This window comes from Vicia villosa, unplaced genomic scaffold (assembly GCF_029867415.1).
Source record: "Vicia villosa cultivar HV-30 ecotype Madison, WI unplaced genomic scaffold, Vvil1.0 ctg.003830F_1_1, whole genome shotgun sequence".
NCBI lineage: Eukaryota > Viridiplantae > Streptophyta > Magnoliopsida > Fabales > Fabaceae > Vicia > Vicia villosa.
In genome coordinates, this window is record NW_026706313.1 from 201,133 (window position 1) to 213,130 (window position 11,998).

Below are 11,998 nucleotides of genomic sequence, written 5' to 3' on the forward strand. Positions count from 1 at the left end.
CAAATATGGTTTAAAAACCACTCTTAGTATATGGTATAAAGAGTAGTCATAATAATTTCTCAAATACATAGAAATTCAAATTATTCTCCAAAAAGAATTCAATAATTGTCATTTGACCACTAAAAATAATTTCTCAAACAAGATAAATTCAAATAATTCTTCTAAGAGAATAAAAAATTAATACTCGTAATTTCTCAACTCAGATGAGGATAAATTAACATAATTCTCTAAAAGGAATTCAAGAAAATATTCAGAAAATTCAACAAGCAGAAAGAAAGGGGGAGAAGTGGACATTTTGACAATTTGAAAATGCAAAGTAATGAGAGTGAGGAAGGAAAAACTCAACAAAAGGAGTTTTTGGTGTATTTTGTAATGAAAGAAGAAATTTCCTTATATAATAAAGTGAGTTAGCTAAGATATCTCACCTAAGCAATGTGAGACTAAGGAGTTTTTTCAACTAACAAAAAATATGGGACTTACCTTTAGGAGCTTTTTCAAATTCATCTCCCTATATTAGAATATTGAAATAATATTCCAACAAGAGATGTTATGGCATATGGAAAGTGTATTAGAAAGAAAAAAAATACAACATGGTGTTAATGAAATCTTGAATGTGAGGATAAACGGTAAAGTTTAAAGATTCAAGATTGTTGAGGATAATCAAGGGCCATTGAGAATAGTAATGCCCAAAAATAGAGATGATGAAGAGACTTGTGGGATATTGAATGAGTAAACAAAATCGGAATGTGAATTCAACAAGTTGTTTGATGACGGAATCACAAAAATTATCAAAGACACGGTGGTTGGATGTTCTTTTAGCATTAATAGTTATGAAAATATGTCAGTAAATGTAAATGGTGAAAATGTTATGGTAGTGTTTAGAGGAAAAGTAAAGGTAAATAACTGAGGTATGATATTAGAAAAGTCAACTTCCATGGGATCTAAAAAATAATGTCGGGAAGGACTTGAAGAAGCCTGTAGATTAGATAAAAACCTAGGGATAAAAGTTGATGCAAAAAGGTGGAATGGAAAAGCGATGTGTCAGGAGGAAGTCGATGGTGTTACCGTGTGCAAAACTCTTGGAATGAAAAAAAATTCAATACGAGTCATGTGACCAAAGAAAGTAATTTGTTTGTAATCAAACAAAAAGCCCAAATCGTGTTTCTTCTAAACCCAATGGAAAAGGCCTTCAAGTATCTCTCAAACACAATGTCAAAGGTCGATCTACTGTCAAAGAAAACAACGATAGAGGAAGAAGACTCAAACATTGAAATTAAAAGCTCATACATTGCCTCTCAATTACCTTAAAGAAAAATATAGCAAAGTGAAAAAACGATAGTTCATGCAAGAACACTTCCTCACCATCACTCTCAAAGGAATCCCAAGAAAGCTTCTCGGGAGGATCAATTATTTGTTACAAATCTACAACTAAGGTTGATTTGGCGCAAGGCAATAAACAATTTTGGGAGAACCTATAAAAGCACATGGCGAGCAAGGTGTGAATTGAAATCATAGCCCTAGCCATTCCAGGGAATGATAGAAATGAGGTGTATGTAGAGGCAACTCGCAAGATGGATAAACGAGATCAAGAAGTGAAGAGAAGAAGGGAGGTGAAAAAATAAACAAAAATTGAATATTGTGTCATAAAATATAAGAGGAGGTGGGAACGCATTGAAGAGGAAACATATTCAATAAAAAATTCATAAAGATAAAAGCGAATTTGTGTATGTTTCAAGAGACAAAGATCCAATGCATGACTATGGATATTGCATTGACATTTTGGGTGAATCAATTACCTACAATGGTTGGGGAAAGGATCAAATGGATTATCATGAAGTATGTTGATCTTATGGAGGCTAGGCACAACCTCTCCTCAATTAAGCTTTATAGTTGAAGGCTTTTATTGGAATTTGTACGGAATGGAAAGGTAAGTTATATATGTTATTTTGTTAACGTTTATTCTGCCTATAGTATTTTGAATCAAAGGAGGTTGTGGGAAGATTTAAATAGGGTGAAAGGAAAATGGCAAAAAAGTGAATATATTATAGGAGGTGATTTTAACTCCATCACAAATAGAAGCGAAGGAGTAGGGTATGATAATCAAGGGAGTGGTGTAGAAGTTGATGAGTTCAATGACTTCATTGAATTAATGGAAGTAATTGATGTTCCAGCATTAAGGAAATATTTACTTGGGTTAATGGAGAAGGGAATGCTAAAAGTATGATTGATATATTTCATCTTTCAAAAGGTTTTATTGATGATTGGAGTTTAGTAGGACACAAAATCGGGGATATGGACGTGTCTAACCACTGTCCAATATCAAGTGATTAAGTATACAACCTTATGAAAATTAAGTGATCAAGATAGGATAAGATCTAGTGGATGTTGCTTGTTTAGAATTTGACTACAGGATCCACCATAGAAAATGTGTGATCGGAACTCTTTGTCAAACTCTTCTTTTAAGTTATAACAATTTAGTTTTTCATCTAAATATTCGAGATCTGAAAGATCAACATGGGTGTCGTGAGTAACTTCAACTTATATAATCCTAACAAATGCATATTTTTAAAAACCTAGTGCAACAATTTGTCCCGTTCAGTATACAGTAAAGCCTAGTGCAATAATTTGTTATGAATTATTTGTTTTTTTTATTAATGCAAATTTTTATTTATTTTTGTATGAATTCCTTTGTCAGTATAAATATTGTAAGTAAAGTAAGAGATACATAATGGAAGGAATTATTGCAATATGCATAAAAAATGATATATATATATATATATATATATATATATATATATATATATATATATATATATATATATATATATATAATATTTATTTAAATATTTATTTCTTATTTTATATTATTTATTATTTATTTAAAGACAAATATCACTTCTACCGGGTCCACCATAGAAAATATATGACCCATGAGATTTGTCAAACCCTCCCTTTATACGATAACAATTTGGTTTTTCTTCTAAATATTCAGGATTCGGAAGGTCAATATAAGTGTCGTGAGTAACTGCAACTTGCATATTTCTAATAAACGCAGCGACTTCTAAACCTAGTTCAGGAAATTGTCCACTGCCCATGTCAGTGGCAGTAGTATCCCCTGTTGGGTTCAAATCCACAACTTCTCCACCAAACTGAATTAAATTTGCTTCATGGTTTAATTCTTTGAATAGAGAGTATGGCCAATAACCAACTTTTTCAAAAGGTCCATTTCCAGATCCATATTCAAGCCACCAGTGCCCACTGTTTTGATCCTTCATGCACAAAAGTAAACAAAATAAATATATTTCTTATTGTCTAAAAATTTTAAACATTAATTTATATTTTCAAAAGAATATTACCTGCTCGATCTTTAAGTTAAAACTATATTGTGTTCCTAGATGCTTAGATACGGGAGTAATAGCAGCTCCAAGTCCAATAGTTTTGCTAATTTGAACAAAACCAGGGCAATGTAAATTGTAGCATCCAGTGGATTGATAAGCATCTGCCTGCAATTATCAATATTTAAAATTAATTATCATTTAATTTTATATAATTTTCCATATCCTTTGCTTCACTTAATTTACTTACCGTCCAATAAATAAATAATCTAGGATTGTGATCTCCATATTGCTTCGGAAATACCTGCATAAATTATTATTTGAATTTGATTTAATTGGTCAAAATAAAAAATTATATATATAATACTGAAAATGTTAAAAAAAAAAATTTTAATAAAATATACCAATTAGCTAGTAAAAAAATGTATAGCAATTAAATAAAAATACTAGAAAGCAAAGAAAGAAAAAACATGCAATGGAAATCAATGAAAAAATAAATAAATGAGAGTAATATTTAACATGCCTGCCAACCAGCTTCAATACTTTCTTTAGCTGTTGGAGATTGAACCCAAATTTTAGCTGAACTGGATTCCTCTCCATTTTCCACTTGGGGTGCCCACACATTTAGGGAAGCCTTTGCTCCATGGTATCCATGCCCTTGCACAAACGTTATAACTTCCTATTTAGTATGGAGCAAGAAGAGAACAATTAATTAAGTTTAATATAAATTTTAGTGTTTAAGTTGAGAGGAAAAACATTAGTGATTGTGATTACATACATAGATTCTTTTAGGAATGGTCATATCTTTTCTTCCAAATCTTATTTCTTGTTCTTTTGTTCTTCTAATTGGTATTGTTCCTTCTGGACAAAATTCACCAGATAAACTCCATGATTGAACAACACTCAAATTATTTATTTGGTTGCGCACTTTTAATTTTCCTTGAAAATCCTACAGATAAAAATATGGACGGAAATATTTTCAATTATACAATTAAAATATAATAAGTTCCTTAAGTTGAAACATTATTTTTGAATTCTATTAAATTAATATAAAAACATACCAATGATTTATATTCTTCGAATAGTGGGAGATCAAAAGCTGGTTGGTTTTGAAACAAAACACAATCGATGATATCACCGTCAGGACTCTGAAAAAATAAACACAAATTAGATAAACCCTAAAATATCAATGATGTTTTAAGATTATATTAACGTACTTGAATTGATTTTATAGCGGGTTTATTGATCTGTTTAGATAAACCCTAAAATATCAATGATGTTTTAAGATTATATTAACGTACTTGAATTGATTTTATAGCGGGTTTATTGATCTGTTTAGATAAACCCTAAAATATCAATGATGTTTTAAGATTATATTAACGTACTTGAATTGATTTTATAGCGGGTTTATTGATCTGTTGAAGATGTGTTTTTATTGTTTTGTTTATCTTTTGATATTCTTTGACATATTGTAACGATTGATGGACTATTTGGTGGTTGTTTGTTTTTGAAGAGTAAATAGGACTAATGAAAGTAACAAGAAAAATTAAATGCAAGAGGAAGGAGATGATTGGTGAGTTAAATTTCATATTTGTGTTTTTTGTGTGTGTTTTTCCTATGTGTTTTGGTGAGTTAAATAGGAGATGATTACTCTAATAATTAAATCTTAGACCAACGACTTACATTTATCACCAAAGCATAAACTTTAGCTATCCCACCATAATATGAAATACATTTTAGATTTTATTCACTGAAGTTGGCTTCAAAAAATAATTAAATTTTATTATACAAATATAAATGACATTTACTATGGACTTGATTTTTGGTCAAAAATTTTTTGAATTTAATATTTTTGAATAATTTATAGTATCTCAAAATAATTTTAATATATTGACCAATATAAATTTAATTACTTATCTAATTATATTTTAGTCTACATTATATTCTTTTAAAACTGATAAAATTATTATTTATTTAATTATTTTTAACCAAAAGAGAAATCCAGTAAAACAAAAACACAAGTACATAAGTAGACCAAACCAATACCCTTAAAAAATCTTAACCTAGGAGTATCAATCTTATTTACCAAGTAATCTTTAACAATATCACCATGACTTACCAACTTAGCATAGGGGGACCAAACTCAATTTATTTATTAATATTCATTTGTAAGAAGTTGACTTCCAAAAAGATTATATTCTTTTGGACTTTATTTTTTTAATTCTAAATATAGACCTTATTTAAAGGTGAAAATATTTATTTTTATAAAATATTTTTTCTATTTTCTATTTTTTATTTTATAAAATTGAGTTTTAAAGAAAAATGGTAGTACTATATTTAATTATGGTTTATTTTCATTAAACCAAAAATTTAATAATTTTATTTGACTTTTACATTTTCTAAAATTATATTTGGGAGATATACATATTTTACGAGTTACAATTTTATTTATTTTATTATTTTAAAAAAAAACTGTTGATTTATAAATATCAACAATTATTTATATTAATACAGAAATCTAAATAAATTTTGTTGTCATGGATCAAATTCTAGACACTTAATTTAATTTACACTCATTTAGCTCGATTAACACATCTAAGCTACCCCACCCACCATATTTTTATAAATTTTAATATAATTTTGTTTTTTATTTAAGTTAAATGATTAACACATTTTTTTACTAACCAAGAAATTTTATAACGGGAGAACTAAGGGTTCTCCAACCCAATTAAACCAAGAGGCAAGAAAGCCGGCAAAGAAAATTACATACCAATTACAATTACGAGAGAAAATACACCGGCTCCTTACAAAACTCATAAAAAATATAATTGGGATGTGTAATATTCCCACAAAAAGACCACTTCTACACCAAAAGTTTAATGTTCCAAACGGTAAATTAAAGGTTATTTTAATTCATTTGACTATATTTAAATAATAGATTATTTGTCCGGTCAAATTAGCTCAATTAATAGTTATGCAAAAATATCATATTAGAGAGGTGTGAGTTTGAATCCTTGACACTCTCCTAATTTATCTTTAATGAGCGATTTTTCGGTCATTAGTTTTTTTGATAAATTGGAATTATGGTTAATATAAATATATTATTGAAATAAAATTATTTGTGTTTATATATTTAAAAATTATAATTTAATATGATTTGATATATATTTAAAAAATTGGATAAAATAATTTAGATTTCTTGAAAATTTATTTCGGTAATCAAGTTTTTAAGAAATATGTAGTTTATGAGTTGCATTTTTAATTTATTTTGACAAAATGTTATTAAATTTAGATTATATTTTATGTTCAATGATTTAGAAAATTAATCTAGTCAACCAAGTTAAAGATTATTTTAATTTATTTTACTCAAAAATAATTTAGGAAGTTTTATCAAATTTATTTTTTTACCGTCGTTTTTAAAAGAAATTGTTATATTTTCTGATACTTTGTTGTAGTTTGTCGTTAAATTTACTTTTTACAGAAAATATTCATTTGTGTTCTTAGAAACATCCTGAGATCCGATTAAGTTTTTTTTTAATAACAAAAATATGTATTATAGCCACACTAAGAATAACACATGTATAGGTTAAACAAATACACAAGAGTTTTTTTTTAAGCAAGTTGTATTGATAAAGAACGAAAGTTCTCAAACAAAAATAAAAATAAATAAAACGAAGAGTACCTTGGGGAGAAATTATCCTCTAATTGAAGTTTAAGTTAAGTAAAACAAAGAATTTTTTGTTAATTTTCCCTTTAATCTTAGCAGAATGGAAATCAACTAGAAAAAATACAACATCTATCAAAGATTATTCACCAATACACATGCAAACTCTTTACAAAAATACAACATCAATTAAAGAGATCAAATCTAGTGCTTGTGAAAAATAAAAACAATTTCTGGTCTTTAAAAATAAAATTTTTTTGAGTAAACTCCCATTAGTCAATTCATATTCATTAAATTTACATTAAAATGATATCATGACTTTGATATTTGTTAGTATATAATCATATAAGACATTATAGTTTGAACTTATACCATACTTAATTGTACAACATTATTCTTAAATGGTTTGTGGTCAAATTTTATTTTCAATAAGCGTTGGAGACGAATATGGGCTTGAACCTTTCTCAAAAAAAAACTGGCATAGTGTAATTTTCGTACAAAATATATGCTATTGAATTGATTGTATTATACATTTAATCAGATTTAATTAAATGTAAGAAACTAGTCTTTGTTAAATCTTTACTCAATCTCTATTTCTCACCTTCCAAATCCAAGAATTTTGCTCTAAGCGTCCGTTCGGAAGCGACCCTTACATAGTTCTATTAGTTCATTCTTTGAGCCTTGAATTATCTAAAGGTAATAGATTCCAATCTTGTATGTAGTAGCTTCTACGATTTGAATCTAGGCTTGCCACAATTTGAAACATGCATGCTTTCACGTGTTTTTTGATCCAAATCTCTCACTAATTGACTATAAACATATTAAGTTGAATTTAAGAATATGGTTTGATTTATGCATTTGTAAAAATAATTTAGAACTCAAATCTAGAATGTACAACTATGTGAGGAGACTCAATTACGACGAATAAACAAAAATATTAAATTAACAAGCAACAAAATATAAACAGGCAAACTCTAGAAAGCCAAACAACTTTAGTCTCCCCCTTTTTGATGCTTGGTAAGCTTGTAATTTTTGCAAATGGAATTGAGTTGACATTGAATAAAAACAAAGTGTGATGAGTACTTTCTTCCTTTTTCTCCCCACCCCCCCCCCCCCCCCCCCCACCCCCCACCCTAAAATATTGCATAATAATATAAATAGCGTAAAATGCATAATTATATCTAGACACACATTACACCCCCTTTAACAAGATCAAAAAGTGATAGATGTTAATGAACCTATATACAAAATAACCAGCAACACAGAAAATACTCTAGAGAAAATAAAGCTAGACTTAGTTAAGAATGATACTAATATAAGAAGAGTACATTACAAATACAAAAGATACAACACATACCAAATGTAACAAATATGTGCAATATGATATGAACCAAACAACAACTAAACTTGAAGTGATTAATAATAATGAAATGGAAGGATTAAATAATGATGTATCTAGTTAACCAAAATAAGTAATATCCACAAGGTCCATGATTCAGTGATAAGACAAAATCCTAAAAGCTAGACGGTATAAAAGGAATCTCTTAGACAAAATGGTGAAAGGAGAGAGGTTCATAAGTTGAACGACTTGTGAAATTACTTTGAAAACATCTTATTAAAGTAGAAAATGAAGAAGTATAAACTAGTAGTGAAGAGTTCCTTCCTTTCTCCCTCCACTGAAAAAAGTGTAGAGCATCCTAGCTTGATAGATCTAGCCTCCGGTTGATTGAAAGATTGCAAGGAGCAGAGTGTTATACTTAGGTTTATATTTATTATTCATTTGTGTTTAGAAATGTTGAATGTAAGAAATTGTATTTTTTTGCTCTTCATGAGCTAAACCTCTTTATGTTGAGCAGTATAAAGTTTAATGAAAATTTTTGTTTTAAGTTGAATGGTATGGTTTGAAGTGATGCATTTTTCTATGTAAAATAATGTTATACATATGTTTCTTTGCTTAATCTCCTTATAAAAAAGTAAAAGTTGGTTAATGATTGAGAGAATTAACATACTTCATAAGTAAATATGGTTGAAAATAGTAGGATAGATATATTCACTAGATTAGTCACTTTAGAGATAAAGACCTACAACCATAGGGGAAATCAAAAGATGCATATAGACATGCTTTATTGTTATTGTGAGACCTCGAGTGTTGTTCCCTGGACTTAATGCATATGCCTTGATATTGTAGACACACACCACTAGATTACCTTCTTCCTCATTTTTCATGATAGGTCTCATCAGAAACACACAAAATTATGAACTTTATTAGATGGATCATTGCATAATATGCCTCTTGCTATTGATTTAACTTCTTCATCATTACTTGTCATTATTGTATTTTAGCCCGAATATGTGACAACCCATTATTACTTTTACCTTTTTGCTCATGTCTATTCACAAGATTTTAATGTGAGGAATAACTTAAGCTATTACAATATTTGTGGGATTGATACTCTTACTTCTATATCACTTACTAATATTTAACTATGTATACTTGCACATATCATTAATTCACATAACAAGTTTTTGGCGGCATTTTTCGGGTATTGTATTAATAAGACTTGGATTTTCTAAAAAAAGTTTGAAAAGTAATTAGAGCTTTTGACGTTTCCTGTCTATAAGTTACACAATAAATGTAAGTATGTTACATGTGCACGTTGCTGACTCCAAGATACAATGGAGATCTTGAACTTGAGAGAGCACTCAGACTGCTAAGAATAATTCAAAGAACTAGTCACCTACCAGAAAGCCCTCTTTTTACTCTTGTGTTTGGAAATTTTTAAGGATCTTGAAGATCCCTTGGAATAATTACAATTGGAATAAGAAGGAGCCATGGCAGAAAATGAAATTATAGCACTACCAGTGATAGAGTAAGGGACATAAGGGATTGTGTTGTGTTTAACCTCAATGCCATGAATACATGAATTCTAAGACTATAGATCTGTTAGCTGGAGATTTCGTTTAAGAAGTTGATCTTCGAAGGTTTTAAGTTCGAAGAATGATGGTTACTGATGACCATCTTCGAAGATTTAAAAAATGGCTACTGATGGCCATGCTTCAAGAAAATGTCTAAGTTGAAACGAAGGAGAGAAGTATCGAAGCTAACACGGAAGATATCTTTGCCAAGACTTAGACATTTCGCGGAAAATTACATAAAGTACTGAAGCTTAATGTATTTCCGTAACATTTTCGAATATAACTATATGGCCACATGTCGAAAAGGACTTGAGCGGGAAGGTTTGAATTGCGAAACGGTTTCTATAAACTGCACATAGACAGATGGCATCCCCAGAGTTCTCGTGGATAACGTGGCATTAGATTATTGTATGACCGTTAGGGTCAAATTTAGTATAAATAGGAGTCTTAATGATAGGATTTCGTGTGTTCATTTTGTACAAATCACTCACATATCGCTCAAGTATCAAGTGTTAAGAGAAAGAGTTCGCTGAGAAATGTACGTATGACACCACCAATTTGAATACATGTGTATTTACTTTTATCAAATATCTTTTCGTTTTCTTTACTTTCCTTGTTTAAACTTTTACTTTCGAAGTCATTTAGTTTCATGCACATTACTTTCCTGCAATTTATATTCTTGCGACTTACATTCTTGCATGTTAATTTTCTTGCAATTTACATTCTCGCAATTTACATGTTTTCTTATTACGATTTATGCGTCGAAGTTACACTAACTCATATAACCAGTGTTATCTCGAATGATTAGTCATTTGAACATAAATTTCTCGAAATCAAAACAAACAGGTATGAACCAAATCACATCAATAAACCTTTCGTTTGACCATGTCCTAGGATCAATCTAGTCGATCCTGCGAGTAACCAAATCATATTTATTATAGTTTGGAGGACTAGCGGTTGTTTACCGGAAATCACCGTAAACAAATTGGCACGCCCAGTGGGACTGTGTCAAACTAAGTGTTATTAATTGATTGTTTTGTTTTGTCTAGAAATTGTCAAGACCTTGTATGAACCTTAGGAACGGTAAATTAACCAACAGTGCAAATCCAGTTCCTAAACGAAGGTACAACAAGAAAATGGTCGTAGCGGCCAGTGCAGGGGGCGAAGAAGATCCCCCACAAGGATCAGGAACAGTAGTGCCAAACGCGACGAATGTTTCGACTTCCACTCAAGGAGCGCAGGCCATACCGGTTTCGACAAGATCTGAACCAGCGGGTAGTTCGCAAGCCATGATTGAAAATACTTCCACATCAACTGGGACTATCCTAATTTCAGTATCGACCACCGCTCCTCCGTTTGCAAGCACAAGCGAGATACCACCCGTATCGACGAACGCTGCAAATTATTTATCTACCCCAGGACCATCATTCGCTGTAGATGGTTGGAGACAAAATATGCCATACGGGATGCCATATTCATACATGGCAGGACTACGAGGAACAGGGCCTACATACACTACAGCCAACCCAACGGCGTTTTCACCAAACATGGGTTCAGTAGGTCCAAGTGCACACAATACTGGTTTGTCGACTCAGATCCCCCCTATGACCACTAGTACTCAAGCAGCATTTCGACAAGAAATGGATGCAAGTAACCAGGATATGGTAGGACTCCTTGCTAGAGAGTTAGGAACAATCTTTAATCTAATAGAAGCAAGCATTACTAGGTCTAGCCAGGATAGCGCAGAAACATACCAAAGGTTATCATCGCAATTGGGACGAATGGCGGATTTTTTAGGAGTCCCACAAAATAGACGAAGGAATAACCAGTCAACCTACCAAGAAGAGGATCCAATTGTCGAACCAATCCGAAACATAGTACCCCCACCAAGGCCAAATCCAGTCACACAGAATCCAGCGGTTGAATTGGGAACTCAAATCGAAACGACGGAGACTGGCCAACAAGCTATTCGTCGACAACAGCCTAGACTAGTTATGGTAGGTAGAGACGAACATCCTGACGAAGTTGTCCACAGAGTCAGGAGAAATGATTTGGCAACAGAAAATAATCTTACTGCCATGAT

The 11,998-nt window shown here is 30.7% G+C and overlaps 1 protein-coding gene across 1 annotated transcript; it reads right to left on the minus strand.

Moving 5' to 3' along the window:
- Nucleotides 1–2,879: 2,879 nt before the first annotated feature.
- LOC131641550 (protein neprosin-like) lies at nucleotides 2,880–4,924 on the minus strand. The gene is made up of 7 exons (XM_058911857.1): nucleotides 4,721–4,924; nucleotides 4,397–4,483; nucleotides 4,114–4,284; nucleotides 3,859–4,014; nucleotides 3,586–3,639; nucleotides 3,357–3,503; nucleotides 2,880–3,269 (listed from the first exon to the last, which is right to left on the minus strand). Exons 1-7 carry the CDS (start codon nucleotides 4,922–4,924, stop codon nucleotides 2,880–2,882), a joined length of 1,209 nt encoding a protein of 402 aa, XP_058767840.1.
- Between the last annotated feature and the right edge of the window lie 7,074 nt (nucleotides 4,925–11,998).

What these genes read in the sequence shown, in the direction of transcription:
- LOC131641550 (XM_058911857.1), bottom strand. Translation starts at nt 4,924, where the DNA reads ATGAAATTTAACTCACCAATCATCTCCTTCCTCTTGCATTTAATTTTT. An exon ending in TCGAAGAATATAAATCATTG is followed by an intron (nt 4,285 to 4,396) that starts GTATGTTTTTAT and finishes TTTTATCTGTAG; the next exon opens with GATTTTCAAGGAAAATTAAA. An exon ending in GTATTGAAGCTGGTTGGCAG is followed by an intron (nt 3,640 to 3,858) that starts GCATGTTAAATA and finishes TAATTTATGCAG; the next exon opens with GTATTTCCGAAGCAATATGG.